Below are 20,351 nucleotides of genomic sequence, written 5' to 3' on the forward strand. Positions count from 1 at the left end.
GTGTTCTTCTTGAGATGTTATATTTGAAATCTTTGAAGCTTAATTTGGTTATGGACGTTAAATGATTGATAATTAAATCTACTATTTTTAAAAATGCATTCAAAGTTAAATGGGGAATTTGAAAAGATGCCCAATTTTTATTAATTGTTATTATGAAAAAAATATTTATTAGTAAGAAAATACAAATTTTAAATTGAGGGCTTCTAAATAAACCACCAAAATTCTCTTTACACCTAAATTTTTTTTAAAAAAATCCATATATAAAATATCAATTTTATCCTTTAATAAATAATAATTTTACCTTTTTTACACTCCAACTTTAAAGTTTTCAAAAATAATATCTGAAAATCTTTTCAAGCTCTCCTAAATAAATTTTCAAGTAAATCTTGGAAGTTCATTTATGAGAGTTTTAAATTTTCGAAAATGTTTAAAACTCTCGAAAATTCATTTTCGAGAGCTTTAAAGGTTTCTTGAAAATTCATTTTCGAAAAGCTCAAATTTGATAGAATATCATCATAAACGTTGGACAATTTTCGCATCAATTAAACCAAATTAATCAATAAACATGTTGGAATTTTATCTGCAATCAATGAAATACTCAAACAATATATGATTTAGGGGTTGGTTTGATGGTTTTAAGATTAAATTTGTATTGAGTTTGGATTGCCAATGAGAGAATGAAGAAGAGAGTTAAAAGGGTGTGAAAAGAAATGTGATTTTATTAGATGGGGTGTACTTATAAGAAATAAAAATTTATATTGTGGAAGTAGGGTGTATTTAATAATGAAGTGTAAAGAGAAATTTTGTAAGAGTAAATAGAATTCTCCTTTTAAATTTAGGGGTGCTCTAAATGCACCACCAAAATATCTTTATATATCTCCAAAAATTTTCTTCAAAAAATATTCACATACCAAATACCAAATTTAACCTTTAATAAATAACAAAAATACCCTTAATAGCTTATACATCGAAAAATCATCTCGTATTTTCTCAAAAATGAATTTTCAAGAGTTATATTGTTTTTTGGAAATCAATTTTCAAAAAAGCAATAAGATTTTTGTAAATGGTTTATTGAAAACAAAAAAAAAATTTCAGAAATTTCATTTTTGAGAATTAATTGCTTTCTCGAAAATGGATTTTTTAGAGTCATCATGTTCTATCAAAAATTCATTTTCAAAAATACATAAAATTTTTTAAATATATATTTAATTATAAACTTTTGATAATTAAAAAATTGAGATCTCTAATCTTTAGGCCATTGAAAAATATTATCAACGGACTAACAAATCTTACAGTAAAAATTATTGGCTAAAAAATTAGAGAATGTCAAATTTATCAATCTGTCAATAACATTGTCAATGACAATGTTCTATCGGATGTTCAACCTCGAACTAGTATGCATGAACACACATAAGTCATTGATGTGTCTATTATGACTTGATTATATGTATGAACGAAAGGGACCAAGTTCTCAAGTATGCATAGAATAAAAAATTTTATGTCCTAAGCCCAGAAAACCAAGAAAACAAATTTAGTTTATTCCATACATATTGAGAACATTAATTTCAATTTTATTTGCACACATAATCAAGTAAATAAGTTTATAAATGCATGATTAATGTTTTTTATTAAAAGTAAAATCGAGCTTTCTGGATATAAAAATCAGAGAAGTCTCAAAATTTCTTGTATTTTTATTTTTGAAAAGTTTTGAATCTTCTCGAATATGAAAATTTGAGAAGTTTTATCATAAATAAATACTTGAAAATTTTGAAACTTTTTAGAAATGAATATAAAAAATTTTTTAAAGTTTTTTAGATATTCATTTTCGATAAGCTTCAAAACTTTTAGAATATTAATTTTCGAAAAGCTCAAATTCAGAAAGTAAAATAGAAGAAGAGAAAAAGAGTAAGAATAAAAAATAAAAAATGAGGGCTGAAGAGTATTTAGTAGAAATAAGAAAATGAGTTTTGATTTTGGCAGGGATGAGCAAAAGTAAGTTTGAACTAACTAAACCAATAGAAAATTGAGTGAATTTTGTTGAATTGATTCGGGTTATTCAATTTTGGTTATAATCAGTTTTTTTTAAATTGATTAATTCAGTCAACTTTTTAATTTTTAAAATTAATAATCGAATTAAATTAAATTAATTAACTTTCTAATAAGTAAAAGTAAAAAAACTGAAATAAGTATTTTTATTTTTTTTTGTTAAATATTGTTAAAATTATTAAATTCTTTAGTGATTTAATTTAAATAATAGTTGAGATTGAATTGAAATTGAATTGAAATTGTGGTTAGATAATTATTCATAATAGGAAAAAAAAATAATAATAAATTTAGTTATTTAATCGAATCGATTGAATTGAATCAATTTTGATCAATTCAATTATGGTTGGTTATTTAAAAATTTTTTGATCAAATTAGTTATTTGTTAAATGAAAATTGATTAAATTGATTATTAAATTTTTTTAAACTTAACCGATTGAACTGATCAAATTGATCAATTGCTCATCATTAGATTTTAGGGTGTATATAAAAATGAGATGTATATCACATTAAATGAGGTGCATTTAAAATTTTCCTTAAATTTATGAAATAGGAAGTTCGTTTAACTCTTTTATCCACGTTATAAAGGAAAAAACAAAAATAATTAATTGAAAATACTTGAGTAAATTTTATCTATGATCACTAAACTATACCCCCATTCTTATACGAATCACTCCACTTTAATTTGTATCAATAAAATTATTAAAGTTTAATAAATATATAAAAAAAATAGTTACTTAATAAATTTCATCCAAATTTTTTGACAGAAAAATGATGTACCTACCATTTCAATGCCTCATCATTTACCATATCAACTAAACTTAAATTTTTTTCATTTCATTTCTCTCACACTCTCTCTAATCTCTCTTTTTCTTTCTCTAATTCTTTAAGCTTCCACCGTCCATGACCACCAAAAACTCGTATTACACCACTTCCAAAGCAAAAATAAAAAATAAAAAAAAATCACCACTAGCAATTGATACCCAAAATAAATATATAAAAAAAATATTGTGGCCGCGTTTATCTTTACCGTACATAACTATCCTCATAAAAAAAAAAAAAATTATGAACTCAACTCATAAATACTAACTCCTTTTGAGTCCTAGCTTCTCTGATTTTTTTTTTTTTCAAAATATAGTCTTTCTGTCAAAATACGTAAGATCTTTTTAATTATTAGATATGTATTTTCTTTTGATTTTCAAAGTTTTATTTTGTAGATGGATTTTTTTATTAAAAAAAATTTTAATATTTTTTTTAATAAAAAATGTGATTTGATTATGGGTATTGGTCAAAATTCATTGTTTTTAATGTTTTTGTTGATTTTATGTGATATCTGATGCCAGGTATTCATCGTAAAGAAATTTTTTTTTACATTGTCAAATTAATTGTCTACTTATCTTCACAAATCAATGTCGGCTGTTATTTTTTTATTATTAAACCTCAACTTTTATTTTTTTATTATTAAACCTCAACTTTTATTTTTTTTACTAAAGTTTGATATTTAAACTTTCGATGCTCACCCAAAAATTTATGTGTTCAAAATCTCAGATTCCTCAAAACTCAACCCAATCCAAATAACTACGCTTTTGTCTTGACGTGTATTAATTCCTTCGCTTTATATATTTTCACTCTTTGCTTCTCATCCTATTTGAAAACAATTTCCATAAGTTTAAGCTTTGAAGGTGGTATGATACAAGTTTTTGGTAGTGAATGGAGGCTTGAAGAATTTGACAGAGAAGGCGGGAGATTAGAAAGGGGAAGAGAAAAGAAATGAAAAAAATTTAAATTTAGCTTACGTGGTACTGATACGATAGTCACATCATTTTTTTATTAAATAATTTGGATGAAAGTTATAAAATAATTATTTTTTTTATATTTATCAAATTTTAATGATTTTATTGAAACAAATTAAAATTCAGTGACTCGTATAAGACAAACAGTATAGTTCAATGATTATGAATAAAATTTACTTGCAAAGATTTTATTTCACAACTAAAGGTAATGTAAAAGTAAAAAAAAAAAAAAAAGTTAGGTAAAAATAAAAATAAAAAATAAGATAAAATAAATAAATTTTTTTCATAAAATATCAAGTTAATCGGTGCCTCTTTACTAGGATGAATGATTTTCTTCGAAGCAAATTTCTTGTTACATTAATAGTGTGAAAATTTTTTTGATATTTAAATAATAATTAAAAAATAAAAAAAATAGAAAATAAAATACTTATTAGTTGATATAATTTTATAATAATATAAGATTCATTGATATTTTGAATGGATATTATGAGGATTTTAATATATTTTTTTATATGTAAATTAAAACTTATTATTTTTAAAAAGTTTAATCAAACTTAATTTTTTAAAAAAAGTAAATTCAATTAAGTCAGTAATTGCATTTAATAAAAAATTTGAAAAAATTATCTTTTTGTGTTTAATAGTCGAATTCTCGTACTTAAACAGTCAATTACTTTTAAAAATAAAATATTTATTAATTTAATAAATAAAATTTTAATTACAATAAAAATAATTGAATGTGAAATGGTTCATTTAAAATCGCAGCTCTCAACCCACAACTTCCCTGCCCCCATAAACAAAAATAAAAGAAAGAAACGAAAATTTTTCTTTCCCTTCTTCCTCCAGCTCCTCTCTGACGGTGACTCAAATGGAAAATCAAAACGAAGAATCAGCCTCCACTCAACCAAATCAAAGACTCGGCTCACTGAGTCACGAACCCACACCAACCTCTTCTTATCAACAAGCCCAGAAACGCGACCGCCAAGATTCGCAGCCGCATGAAAGCCACGTGCCACCTCAATCCCCTAAACGATCAAAGAACGCCAACCCTTCTCCACCGTCGTTTCCACCAATCTTCCCACTAGAACTCATCGTTGAAATCCTCTCAAATTTACCTGTCAAATCCCTTCTACGTTTCAGATGCGTTTGCAGATCCTGGAATTCCCTAATAACCGACCCTTTCTTTGTTAAAAAACACCTCCAAAAAGCCCAAAATGACCCCAAATTCACAAAAAAACGAGTCTTGATCAACACTGGAAACACCCAAACCCAAACCCAAATCCAAATCAGCATCAAATCATGCTCTCTTGCCGCCATATATGAAGACCTAATTGTTAATTCCTCAGAAATTGAATACCCGTCGAAGAGAGCTTCTCGGTTTGATTGGATTGTCGGTTCATGTAATGGCTTAATTTGCATTGCTATTAGACAAGATACAGTCTTTTTATTAAACCCTAGTTTAAGGATTTGTAAAAGATTGCCTGATTTAGGGTTTAGGAAAAGGAGGGGTTGTTATACTGTTTATGGGTTTGGTTTTGATGCTTCTGTGGATGATTATAAGGTTGTTAGGGTTTTTTGCTGTCAAAGTGAGGGTTGTGGAGATGGTTATGAGAGTATAGTTAGGGTTTATTCATTGAGGACTAATTGTTGGAAGAGGATTCAGGATTTTCCTTTTGGGGTTCCTTGTGATGAGGCTGGGAAATATGTGGATGGGAGGTTGAATTGGGCTGTTTTTAGTAGACCAGAGATGGGTCTTTCATGGACTATTGTTTCTCTTGATTTGGCTGAGGAGACTTACATGGAAGTGCTCCAACCGGGTTTTGGAGTTGGTGTGAGTGAAAGGACCTTGGCAATTTTGGATGGATGTCTTTGTGTGCTTTGTAATTATGGGAGATTGTATGCTGATGTTTGGGTTATGAGGGAGTTTGGAAAGAGAGATTCTTGGACTAAGTTGGTTACTGTTCCATACATGCGGGATCCTGGGTCTGAATTGTTTTCAATTCCCTTGTTTGTATCAGAAAGTGGTGAAATCCTGCTGCATTTGGGGGTAAAGTTAATTCTGTACAATCCTAAAGAGAAGATGTTTAGGGTTCCTGTGATTCATGGTGATGCTATTTCTTATATTGATCAAGCAGAAATCTATGAGGAGAGCCTTGTTTCGCCAACTCTAATTAATCAGCATTGATAAATGGTGTCAATAACTAGCAATGTGAAAGGTGAATTTGGAATATCTTATTTTACGTTTATGTTTAATTGGTGCTTTTTTCTGGTTCATGTGTATGGTTTAGTTTCATCCTGTCGAATTACTTGTGTTAAATTTATAGAATGATAAAATATTGATTTAGGATCTGACAGAGTTCCTTTTGTTGAAGTTGATTGATATCTTACTCTCAATTAGTTTGCTGATGCAACAAAGTTAGAGTTTATGATTTTATTCGGTTTCTATTGGTGGTTATACATAAAGTTCATTGCTTGTTGATCGCGCTAAAGTGTTGCCACAATGAACATTTATCTTGAAGTTTTAGACATTACTATTGCTCAAAAGTTATTGAAATATTGGTTGCGATATTTAGTTGTAAGAGATGTATCCCGAGGCTAATTCATCTCTGAACTAAGGTTGAACTACTTATGTGGATGGCAAACATTGCCTTTTGTACTTTTAGGCAGCCAAGGATAGTGATCTTGAAATACTCTTTTGCTTTTGTCTATTATTGTTTCTCTTATTGGATAGGAACTTAAGGTAAGGACTTGGTTTCAGAGGGTATGGATTTAATCTTAAGATATCTGCAGTTTGCAATGTTTATCTTGAAGAAAAATACCTCCCAATTTGGGCTAATGAAGAATTAGATGGTGTTTTAGCATATTCACCGGGAAACTTTCCTGACTCGATTGAGTTGATTTGTGTCATTGTTTGCACACTCTTAAACCTTTTTAATTAGGCTACAGTCAGTTCCACTTCCTCATAATTTTCAATCAAATCATTTCACGCTCTCGAATGTAGCAATATGTTCATCAATGGGTTACTTTGTTATTAATTATTTGGAACATATTTTTCTTATTCTGCTAATGTAGTTTTCTTTTGAATGCAGCTCTTTCTTTCCCTATGCAACATTGGCCTTTAAAAGTTGGGAACTTTCTGTTTATCTACATAAGTTGTAATTTCTTAGTCTGTTTAACATAGGCCTTAAATAGCGAGTTAGTAAGTTGTAATGTCTTGCTGTATCTGCATTACAGACACTGAGTAGTCTTGTGTTCTAAATTCATGCATTAACTTGGGATCAGATTACCTACAATTATTGTAGTGCAATTAACCAATTATAATTCAGCACTGTGTAAGGTGCGTAAACACTTTTTAAGTAGTGGACTCCTACATAATTATTTGCCGTGATTGGCTAATTGTAGGATCGTAATAAAGAAAATTGCAGGTGAAATGCTTTCATATTAACCTAGTTGTAGCTAAATTCGAAGTAATATCATATTGTGTTACCAATCTAATGGAAACTATAATTTGTTTCCCTATATTTTATCTAGGTTCCATGGAGTGTAGGGAAATTGATTCATACCTTGAAGTATTAAATATGAAAAAGATGAGTGTGTTTGGTCTTTGGACTTTTGAGTTGTTAAATGGCTTTAAAAAAGACTGAAAATGGAATGCCGATAAAAGACAGGCTACTAATGGATATGAGTATTTAATTTGTTACGAAACTCACACTTTCTATATTTCAAAATAATAATAAAAAATTGTCATGTTTTATTGTCTCATTATTTTAGCCTCCTAAATAATTGTCTTTAACGATGCAAATAATCATTTGATGATCGTATTCGAAGCAGTTGAAAAAATATTTGGTATATACAAATATCATGGAAAAAAAGTTAGGTACAAACAATTCCAAATTTTATTATTTTTTAAAAATATAACATATACTTGACTAACGCTTTTCTTTTTTTTCTTTTTTCAATTTTAAATTTACTTAAAATAATTTGTTATGAATAATTTTGGTATTTATTATATATTTTTTTTATTGTAAGTCAAACATAATATTGGAATAAAAAACTCGAAATAAATATATATAAGTGACAAAATATTTAGTTTGACATTAGGGTTATATTATAAATGAAAGTTATAATTGGAAAAAAATTTTGAATGAATATTTTCTATTCTTTTTCACTCTTTAACCAAGCAATGTTTATTGGAATTCTTTTCCTTTGCTCTTTTTTATTAATTTTAACTATTTAAATAAAAGGTATATATATATATATCATTTTTCTTTAAAAAAACCTTCCTTTCATTTTCTTTACTTTTTATTCTTTTCCGCTACTAATATTTATCCAAACATAGGCTAGAGAAAAGGAAAAGCAAAATGAAAAATTAATAAAATGAAATTAGATTTGTTTTGGTAGATCATTTTGGAACATTTTTAAAATGATAAGTCATATGCATTATACATGATAGTGAATAGCTATATTTCTTTAAAACACATAATTATTTACTAAAAATTGTGTCTTACAAAAAATGGTATCTATATAAATAAGCACCTTTATGGATAGTTATGTTTGTACAAAGAGACTTCTATTTAATTATAAATATAACTCTTCTAGTTTTGGAAGATACAAGATAAAAATATCATTTATGTAGAAATATTTTGTACATGATACAAAAGCTAAAAAAACCCCACAAGTTTTTTATAATCAAATCATATAATTTTATTCTTATGTCGGTGAATACTCAGTGAATTGATTTCATCAATGTAAAACGCAATCAATCATTGGTTTCATTGTATTTTCGAGATTTATCTTTAATAACTCTTTTGTATACCGATTAATCAAGTGTGAGAGCAAATAAAACCTTGAGGAAAATAATACTGTTACACGCTTTGAAGGCTTTTCTCAATTTCTCATATTTTTTCAAACCCTATTTCTTAAAAATCTTAAAGTTCTAATTTTGCAAGTTTATGAGAAATTTTTATTAAAAGCTATTGATAGAAGCAAAGGATAGAATTATGGTTCATCATCGAAAGTTTACATGTTTGGGCCTGAAATCAAGTAAATCAAAAATAAAAATCTATTGATTATGTTTATGTGGTTTCCACTTCTATAGTAAGTGGCTTGTGAGGTCCATGTGTCTAAAGCAACCAATATATCGGTTGGTGTTCAGGTATGCCATTAATTCATTGTTTAATTCTGTTGCATAAATCCATTTTCATGATTGCTTTTCATATTACTTAGGCTACTAAAATTTATTAATTGTGCATTCCAAAAGTTTCATTGGAATGGAATTTTCAAAATTGTGGCTAGTAATATTATGAAATTAATAGGTTAAATATATTGGCATGATTTATTTGTGAAATTTTATGTTACTCTTTTGAACTAAAAGTTTGGCCAACAAATTGGGCTAAATGTGATATTAAAGTTTAAATGGAAAAGCCACTTCATTAATAACATTAAGGCTATGATTAACTATAGATATTTGAAGGCAGTCCACCTATGTTTTATTAGCCATGTTTATGGATTTGAAAGTTTCATTTTGAAATACTATGGAGAAAATGAGACGATTTGCAATTAAAACAATTTAAATAAAGTTTGTTGTAATGCATATAGAGATTATAGATAATTGCAACCATATATGGCATTTATGTGTGTAAAATTTTTTTTCTAAAAAAGAGGAAAATGTGCAAATCTCCATAGGTTTTTATAATTTCATAGTAAGGATGTGTATTGATCATGTACAGTTAATGTGTAAGCCTTAGATTGTCATGTTTCATAACTTGCATCAGTACTAAAAATTAAAGTTAAATATACGATAAATTCTAATTGTGTATAAGTATATTGGTCCTAATTAGATGTAGCAATTTATATTTTCGTGTCATATCTCATGTCATATTTAACATGTATAATGACATGAATTATTAAAATACGAACATGATACAAATTATAAAACGTATTTAAATCTTAAATACAAACATAACATATTTATTATACGTGTTACATGTGACATGACACGATTAACACATATACAATTAATCTGTTTAAACACGATACAAATAAACACGAATAGACACAATTAACATGAATATATACGAATAGATACGACTAATACGAATATATATAAGAACACGACTAAAATTAAACTATCCATAATTTACAACTTAATAAACTTGGCATATTAATAATATAAAAAAATACTTACATATTAAAAAAATAAAAAAACTTAATACTCATTTAATATATATTTAAATTTTAATATTTATTGTATAACTATATTAATTTTTAGTATCAAATTTAAAATAATAAACTATTAAAGATTAAAGAATAAAATAATAATGTATATGACTAATATTAATATTTAAATTGCATTTATATTATTAATATAAAAAATAATTTTACAATAATTATTAAATAAGTGTCATAATTAAATATTTAAAATAATTTTTATATGATATTAAATAGCTAATTAAGCATCATAATTAATAGATTAAAAACTAAAGTAATCTTTATATGTTTATATTAAATTAAAATAAATATAAAAAATGTGTTAAATGTGTTAAACATGTTAAATGTATTAAATATGTTAAATGTGTACTCGTATAACAAGATTAAATTAAACGTGTTATTTGTGTCACGTCATGTATTTAGACGTGTCAATACGTATAAGACACAAATTGTGTCATATCAAAATTCGTATCAACTTGAATAAATATAAAACAAGTTTTTTAAAAACACATATACAATTTTTTTTATATCGTTTTCATACTGTATCATTGTGTTGTATCTGAAATTATCAGGTCTAGTTCTAAGAATAAAGTTTAAAATTATTATATATCTAGAACTATCGTTATGAACCATATGAGTGGTGGACATAATTTCGATTAAGGCCATAAAAATGGCTAATAATGTTCATGATAAAGGTTATATATCTATATATATAATATTGATAGTCATTTGATAAGTCTATTGATGGTATTCTAATATGATTATATTCTAAAAAGAATATATCAAGCACCGTTGTATATATATTTAATTTGTTGATGAAATATCATGCCATTTGAGTATATATACACAATAAATTATAAGTATTAAATTGATATAATAAGAAGTTATGAAAAAAATAGCAAAAAGATTGTTTTATTACACCAAGGGAATTGAGGCCTCTTTACAATAATTTACTTGTTGAAAAGACAAAATAATGTATGGTTCACAATTTGATGGTAATGACATTGATTTCTTAGGATATCAAGCAAGGTAGAGCAAACAGTTGAGTCAATTTTTTCGGTCGATTAATTTTAAAAATCAACTTAATCAATTTAATCTTGAGAATAACTGAACCGACTAACCAAGTGATAGGTAATTAAAATTAATCGAACCAATTTAATTCAGTCAGCTCGGTCGACTATATCAATTTGTGCTTTATGTAACAAAATTATAAAATCACACATTTCCTATTTGTCTAAAATTTAACCTTAAAAGATTTACGTTGTTGGCCTAAGTCCAACTAATAGAATTTTGGCCTATTTCCTATCGTGTTTAAGTCATCAACAAAGAAGAAAAAGTTCAAAATGTAGAATAAATAGAAGAAGAAAAGCAAAAAAAAAAAAAAAGTAAAAAGTAACAATTAACTCATCTAACCCACCCAAAAAACGTAACAGTCAACTTTGCACATTTATTACAAAGGATGGATGGTGAGGAATTCACAGTGGGTTACTTCATTTCAATCAAGATTCAAGATAACTCTGGGCAAGGAATTTGAAGGCCAAATCATCAGTTTCAGCCAAACACATAATCATCAATTTCAGTCTCTAGTGGTTGGTGGTTGATGGTTATGGTAGGTTGGTCATTGGTTGGTAATTGATGGCTATCGTGGGTGAGAATGAGTGAGATTGTATTGAGAGTTAAGAGGAATCAAGACTCAAGAGAGAAATTAGACGAAAAAAAATTAAATTTGGAAGCTAAGGTTCATTTGAGTATATTGAAATGGGCAATAGGTAAGCTAAAATTATTAATAATATATTTATTTTTTATTATTTAATTAAAGTCGATTTTTTCGATCAAGTCAGTTTCAAATCCAATCATTGAAAATTGATCGATTAAGTTGATTTACCCGATCATCCACCTTACATAATTGTTAAATCGATAGAACTAACTCAAAAAAATCGAATTAAATCAGGTCATGTCAATGTAGTCGATTAAAATTGACGAATGCACTCCCTTAATATAAAAAAATATATAAAATGGACAAATATAAAACTATCATGACAAAAATAAAGATATAGAGATGACTATGAACTAAAAGAATTTATAACAATTGTACAATGGATATCCTTAATAGTTGAATTACTTTGGAAAACATTCTTTAAAGAATGTATATACATATATGGTGGGAGTGTTGGTTTCATAAACCTTTAATTGCAAATTAATATAAAAATTTCACTATGGGGTATGTAAAATTAACATAGTTATATTGAAAATTTAGGGATGAGGTTTAAGCCTATAATATAAAGTTAACCATGATGTAAACTCAACTCAACATTTGGTATAACATCAAGTTTTAAGTTTAATAAGCCAAAGTATATCATTTATATGTGATTACAAGCATTATAATCTTATATTTTCATCTCAAGTAAAGTGTTTAGTACCCATAATGATAAGGGAAGAATGAGATTATACTTTTAATAAATCCATAACATAAAAATGTTAGAGTGTTATAGTTACGAGAATACTCTTGATGGGAGCTATCTATGTGAGTGTGAAGTGTGATCGTTTTTTAAGACTTCGATAGCTTAGCTTTAGCTACACTCATGAAAAAAAGATGTGACATATGGCCAAAATAGTATCCTCGACTATCGAACATTAAGTTGGTGTAAAAGTTTTTAATGTAAGCTAAGTTCGGTTAACCAAATAGAATAACTAGTTCAAACCATAGTTTACCATGCAATTTCTGTTAACTTTAACTTATTTTTACTAAGTAAATGTTTAAATCGAAAGATACCTCCATTATGTATAAAATTTCCAAAATTATCAAAATTTTGGTTTATTTTGAAAACAGCTAGAGGCTAATGAAACATTTTCAAAATAATAAGTCATATGAATTACATATAATGATGAATAATTATATCTATTTAAAAGACATAATTATTTACTAAAAGTTGTGTATTGCAAAGAATGGTGTCTACATAAATAGGCATATTTATAGACAATTATGTTTGTATAAAGAGATCTCTATTTAATTATAATAGAACTCTTTTGATTTTGAAAGATATAAGATAGAAACTATTATTATGTAGAAATGTTTTGTACATGAAACAAAAGCCGAAAAAAATCCTATAAGTTTCTATAGCCAAATCACATAATTTTGTTCATAGGTTGGTGAATACTCAATGGATTAATTTTTTAATGTAAAACACAATCAATCATTGGGCTTCATTGTATTTTTTAATAACTCTTTTGCATACCGATTAATTAAGTGGTGGGGGTGAATAAAACATTAAGAAAAGTGTTGTCGTTATACACCTTGAAACCTTTCCTCAATTTTGCATGTTTTTTCAAACTCAGGTTCTAACAGATTCAATTTATTTGAAACCTTATTTTTCTTTGACTAATCTCTATAAAAAAATAACATTACCAACAAATAAACAACAAGAAAACTCTCAATCACACGCAATTAGACACTTGTAACCCTCGATCAACAAGCACCATAAGAATCAATACAAAGGCATAACAAATGGGTTTTGGCAATAAAGATTTTCAAGGTTTAAAGAATTGTTTTTTGTCTTTGGGTTTTTGTCTAAGTTTTCCAGATTAAAAGGGTGGAATGGCAAACATAAAGCATTTCTAGTAACCATAATACACAATTAGCAAAGCAAATACACCATAACAATAAAGGCAATTAGCAATAATCTAGCAAAAAAAAAAAAGCACAATTAGTAAAAAAGTCACAAAAGAAAAATTGGTTAAGACATTTTTTAAGGGTTTTTGGTTAATTTGTTTTTGGAGGTTTTTCTACTATTTGGGGGTTGAACGATCATAGAAGGACAAGAAGAAGAGTTGGTATTGATTTTAGGGTGTCTTAATGGCAAAAAATGAATGAGATATTAGCTGTGGTATCAAACTTTCAATTTAAATTTAGGTTTAGTTGAAGTAGTTTAAAAAAAATTAATCCGAGAAGTGAAGATAGTAGATCACTAGGAATTGTAAAAAGACTTTTTAGGTTTTTCAATGTTGATGTAAAATAATCTATGGTTACAGATGATGGATGGCATGACAATCGATTGTAAAATTCTGGGCTCTTTGAATTTTCGGTTGGTGTTCTTAAGAAAAAAAAAGAACTTTGAAAAGAAAACATAGAACATTGGAGTAAAGAAAGAAGGGGAAAAGAAAAATGAAAGTAAAGAAAAATATTTGACTTTTATAGTTTAGGTAAGGTTGTGTGTTTAAGACTTAAGAGGGTGAGACTCATAATATTGCTTCAAATTGGATCTGACCTAATAGCATTCAACTTGTCTCAGTTGACTTTTGTTGATCAATCCAATACTAAGTCTAAACCTTATTTTAGTTAGATTAAGCCCATATTTTTTGTATTTCCCTTCTTATTTAGTTTTTATATTATTTTTTTTTCACTTATTTATGTTATGACATGCATATTTTTTATATTGGAAAATGTTTTAATTGATTGACAATACAAATGTAAAAACAAAAAAGGTATGATTTAATAAAATGATTTTGTAGATTTAATTTTCTTTGTATAATTAAAAAATTATTTACATTTAATTTAATTATTTTTTACAAGTAAGCAAAAATTCTTCCAAAGGTAGAATAAAAAAATCAAAAGTGACAATTTTGTTGAAAGTCTTACACGAGGAAATTTTCAAAAAATTTACCAAGAATATTGGGATTTTTTTTTTTAAATTTCATTAAGGAATATTTTTTAAAATCTTACCAAAAATATTGAGAAAATTTTGAAAATATTCCAATAAAAGAATTCCTATTCACTTTATTCATAAAATATTTAATAATTAATTGAAGACACTTTTTTTATAACTAAAAGTAATGTAAAAGTAAAAAATAAAAAATAAAAGTTAAGTAAAAATTAAAAATTAAAAACGAGATAAAATAAATAAATTCTTTGCATAAATCATCAAATTAATTGGAGCTTCTTCAATAGAATAAGTGATTTTCTTGAAAGCAAATTTCTCAAGTTATATAAAAAATATGAAAAAGACTAAAGAAAAGTTTTGTCACTCAAATAATAATTTCAAAAACAAAAAGAATGATAAAATAAAAAATAAAATACTATGTAGTCAATACAATTTTAGGTTAATATAAAATTTATTGGTACTTTGAATAATCACACTTCTGAACCTAACTCTGTAATGTAGATCATAACTTATTATTTTCAAAAAACCTTGTCAAATTTATAATTTCTTTAAAAAGAATAAATTCACTCATATCACTAATCACCTCTTAATATAAAAAGATTTGAGGGGACTCTTCTTTTTTATGTCCAGTAGTTGAATTCTCGTACTTGAATGCTATTTCAATTATTTTCAAAAATAAAAAACTATTTACTAATTTTAATAAAATAAATTTTGTAATAATCTATACGTAAATTTTTAATTATAACAACAAGAATTATTTTACCCTAACTTTTAATCTTCTAGTTTCGAATTGGGCTAAAGGATTTTCTGAAAATAAATACTTGGATTAGATGGGTTGAAATTAACTAATCTTTGGCCCAAAGATGTGGGTTGTTAAAAATCGTAAGCCTCAACTGTTAACTTCCCTTATCCCCAGAAAGAAAAGAAAAATGCATGTTCTAAATATAACACCAAATTTTCTCTATACAGCTCTAATTTTTTTTTTTTCAAAATACCCACATACCAAATATCAATTTTAACCTTTTGTAAATGAAAAAAATACCCTTAATAACTCATACACCTAAATTTCACCTCGTATTTCGCAAAAAATGGATGTCTAGAACACTGTCAAAAAGTCATTTTCAAGAAAGCAATATAACTCTCGAAAATAGATTACCGAGAAAAAATACACTTCTTGAAAAATCCATTTTCAAGAATTATGTTGTTTTCTCGAAAATGGATTTCTGAAAGCCATCATGTGCTCTCGAAAATTCGTCTTAACAACTCTTGAAAATCTATTTTTGAGAATGCATAATTTTTTTAAAAAAATATATATTTAATTATAAACTATTGTTAGCAAAAAAAAATCAGAATCTTTAATCTTTGGACAACTAAAAAATATCATCAACAAACAACTAAAAAATATCATCAATAAACTTAAAAGTTTGACAATAAATATCACTGATTGAAAGATTAAATACTGTCGAATTTGTTAATCTATTGATGACATTGTCAATGACAATGCTTTAGAGGGTGTTCAAGCTCGAACTAGTATACATAAGTCATTGATGTGCCCATTCTTACTTGATCATATATACAAATGAAAGAGACAAAGTTCTCAAACATGCATGGTAAAAAAATGATGTTCTTGATTTTCTAGAAGCTTAAAAGAAAGGACAAGTTTATATCATGCATGTTAAGAACATCAATTTTAGTTCTATTCGCACACATAATCAAATAAATGAGTTCATAAGCCCATGATTAAGATTTTTGATTAAAAGTGAAATTGAGCTTCTTCGATATAGAGAGCCAAAAAGCTTTAAATCTTTTAGGATATGTATTTTTGAGAAGGCTTAATGCTTATCAGAAATGATCGAGAAGATAAAAGGTTTCTTGAAAATAAATATCTGAGAAGCTTTGAAATTTTTCTTAAATGAATATTGAAAAAATTTTAAAAATTCTCAAATATTCATTTTCTATAAACTGGATTTCAGGAAATGAAAATAGAAGAAGAAAGAAAAGGTAGAAATGAAAAATAAAAAAAGTTAGGGATGAGGTGTATTTAATAAAAATAGGAAAATGAGTTTTGAATTTGAGGTGTAGTTAGCATTAAGAGTTCATTTGAATGAACGATAAAATTGATTTTAATAAGATTGAAAATAACGATAGATGTGTGATTGATTATTATTATGATGAGATTAAAATCAGTGATAAGATATGTGTTTAGATAAAAAAATAACGATAACGGTGAAATGAATTATAGTGAAAAATTTTTTATTAAATATATTATATTAAAAGTTATATATAATAAAAGTTTTAAATTATTTAGTATTGATAAAATTAATAAATAATTTAAATTTAATAAAAATAATAATATATCAAATAATATTCTTTATTATTAAATCAAAATTATTTCAAAATTTTTAAATAAAAATTAAAAAAAAAGAATTAAATCATAGGGTTGATCTTGTATTTACAATAAAAACTAAAGGACGAAAAACGAAAAAAAAAAGGGACAAATGAAAGGCCAGTTGGCCACTGGACGAAAATTGATCAGTGAAATCCGGTATCAATAGTGCTGTGGCGATGAAAATCAAATGAAAAAATTTTCACTGTACAGTGAGATTGGCACAAACTCCAATTGTAATCGGGGGTTAGTGAAATCCAAAGGCACCCTAAATGAAGTGCATTTAGAATTCCCCGAAGAAAAGTACCTCCAGCTGCTCCTCTGTGAACGTGACAAAAATGGGAAATCAAAACGAAGAAGAATCAGCCTCGACTCAACCAAATCAAAGACTTGGCTCACTGAGTCACGATCCCACGCCAACCTCATCCTATCAACAAATCCAGAAATACGACCGCCCAGAATCGCCGCCGCATGAAAGCCACGTGCCACGTCAATGCCCTAAACGATCTAAAAACGCCAACCCTTCTCCACCGTCTTTTCCAGCAATCTTCCCGCTAGAAATCATCGTTGAGATCCTCTCAAATTTACCCGTCGAATCCCTCCTCCGTTTCAGGTGCGTTCACAAATCCTGGAAATCCCTCATAACCGACCCTTTCTTCGTAAAAAAACACCTCCAAAAAACCCAAAATGACACAATTCACTAAAAAACGAGTCTTAATCAACTCTGGAAACACTCAATTTCGAACCCAAGCCCAAAGCAGCATCAAATCATGCTCTGTTACCGCCATATACAAAGACCAAATTGTTAATTCCTCAGAAATTGAATATCCATCGAAGAAAGCTTCTCTCTTTAATTTGATTGTGGGTTATGTAATGGCTTAATTTGCATTGCTATCAGACAAGATACAGTCTTTTTATTAAACCCGAGTTTAGGGATTTGTAAAAGATTGCCTTATTTAGTTCTTAAGAAAAGGGGGGGCTGTTCTACTGCTTATGGGTTTGGTTTTGATGCTTCTGTGGATGATTATAAGGTTGTTAGGGTTTTTCATTATCAACGTAAGGGTTTTCGAGATGGTTATAAGAATATAGTTGGGGTTTATTCATTGAGTACTAATTGTTGGAGGAGGATTCAGGATCTTCCATTTGGCGTTCCTTGTGATGAGCTTGGGAAATATGTGGATGGGAGGTTGAATTGGGCTATTGTTAGTGTACAGGAGATGGGTTTTTCTTGGATTATTGTTTCTCTTGATTTGGCTCGGGAGACGTATATGGAAGTGCTCCAACCGGGTTATGGAGATGGGTTGAGTGAAAAGACCTCGGGGATCTTGGATGGATTTCTTTGTGTGCTTTGTAACTATGGGAGATTGTATGCTGATGTTTGGGTTATGAGGGAGTATGGAAAAAGAGATTCTTGGACTAAGTTGGTTACTGTTCCATACACGCTCGCGCCCGAGCCTGGATCTGGATTGTTTTCAACACCCTTGTTTGTATCAGAAAGTGGTGAAATCCTGCTGCATTTAGGGGCAAAGTTAATACTGTACAATCCTAAAGAGAAGATGTTTAGGATTCCTGTGATTCATGGAGATGCTATTTCTTATATTTTATCAAGCAGAACTCTATGAGGAGAGCCTTGTTTCGCCAAAACTCTAATTAATCTGCATTGATAAATGGTGTCAATAACTAGCAATGTGAAAGGTGAATTTGGAATTTCTTCTTTTACGTTTGTGTTTAATTGGTGCTTTTTTTTGGTTCATGTGTTTGGTTTAGTTTCATCATGTTATTACTCGAGTTAAATTTATAGGACAATAAAATATTGATTTAGGATCTGACATAGTTCCTTTTGTTGAAGTTGATTGATATCTTAATCTCAATTAGTTTCCTAATGCAACAAAATTAGAGTTTATGATTTTATTTGGTCTCTATTGGTGGTTATACATAAAGTACATTGCTTCTTGATCGCGCCAAAGTGTTGCCACAATGAACATTTATCTTGTAGTTTTAGACATTAATATTGCTCCAAAATTATTGAAGTATTGGTTGCCACGTTTAGTTGTAAGAGATGTATCCCAAGGCTAATTCACAAATTACATCTCTAAGCTAAGGTTGAACTACTTATGTGGATGGCAAACATTGCCTTTTGTACCTTTAGGCAGCCAAGGATAGTGGTCTTGAGATACTCTTTTGCTTATGTATATTATTGTTTCTCTTATTGGATAGGAACTTAAGGTAAGGATTTGGTTTCAGAGGGTATTTATTTAATCTTAAGATATCTGCAGTTTGCAATGTTTATCTTAAAGAAAAATACCTCCCAATTTGAGCTAAGGAAGAATTAAATGGTTTTTTAGCATATTCACCCAGAAACTTTCCTGACTCGTTTGAGTTGATTTGTGTCATTGTTTGCACAATCTTAAACCTTTTTAATTAGGCTACTGTCAGTTCCACCTCCTCATAGTTATCAATCAAATCATTTTTTGCTCTCGAGTGTGGTGGGTTATTAATTATTTTGAACATATTTTCTTATTCTGCTAATGTAGTTTTATTTTGAATGCAGCACTTTCTTTCCCTCTGCAACATTAACCTAAAAAGCTGGGAACTTTCTGTTTACGTACATAAGTTGTAATTTCTTAGTCTGTTTAACATAGGCCTTAAATAGCCAGTTAGTAAGTTGTATTGTCTTGCTGTATCTACATTAACAGTCACTGAGTGGTCTTGTGTTCTAAATTCATGTATTATTAACCTGGGACCAGATCACCTACAATTATATTATAGTGCAATTATCCAATTATAATTCATCATTGTGTAAGGTCCCTAAAAAATTATGTACAGCTTACACTCTTAAGTGGTGGATTCCTACATAATTATTTATTGTAATTGGCTAATTGCAGGATTATAGTAAAGAGAATTGTAGGTGAAATGTTTTTGTATTAACCTAGTTGTAGCTAAATTCAAAGTAAGTTCATATTGTGTGGAAAATATAATTTATTTCTATATATATATTTTTTAAGTTCCATGGAGCGTAAAGAAATTGATTCATTCCTTGACGTATTAAATATGAAAAAAGAAAGATGAGCGTGTTTGGACTTTGGGGTTGTTAGATGGCTTTGAAAAATACTTGTCAATATGAGGAAAAGTTATTAGGCTGAAATTAGGTCTTTTAAAGGATGATAATTTGTTATTTATTGAGGAAGAACTTTTCAAACCCAAGCAAAAATTATGGTCTCATCCATATTTCATATAATTGATTGAATTTGCAGGGGATTTCCA

General features: G+C 27.8%; 1 protein-coding gene and 1 pseudogene across 1 annotated transcript; both read left to right on the forward strand.

Annotated features, from left to right (window-relative positions):
- Window positions 1–4,591: 4,591 nt before the first annotated feature.
- On the forward strand, window positions 4,592–7,189 carry LOC111279984 (F-box/kelch-repeat protein At3g23880). Its single transcript, XM_022867088.2, has 2 exons — window positions 4,592–6,049; window positions 6,923–7,189. The coding sequence occupies exon 1, from the start codon at window positions 4,702–4,704 to the stop codon at window positions 6,016–6,018; it is 1,317 nt and encodes a 438-aa protein (XP_022722823.1). The 5' UTR covers window positions 4,592–4,701; the 3' UTR covers window positions 6,019–6,049; window positions 6,923–7,189.
- A 10,095-nt stretch (window positions 7,190–17,284) lies between these two features.
- On the forward strand, window positions 17,285–18,806 carry LOC111279981 (F-box/kelch-repeat protein At3g23880-like; annotated as a pseudogene).
- The last annotated feature ends 1,545 nt before the right edge of the window (window positions 18,807–20,351 follow it).

This window comes from Durio zibethinus, chromosome 27 (assembly GCF_047325235.1).
Source record: "Durio zibethinus cultivar Kanyao isolate XHJ-2024 chromosome 27, ASM4732523v1, whole genome shotgun sequence".
Lineage (NCBI taxonomy): Eukaryota > Viridiplantae > Streptophyta > Magnoliopsida > Malvales > Malvaceae > Durio > Durio zibethinus.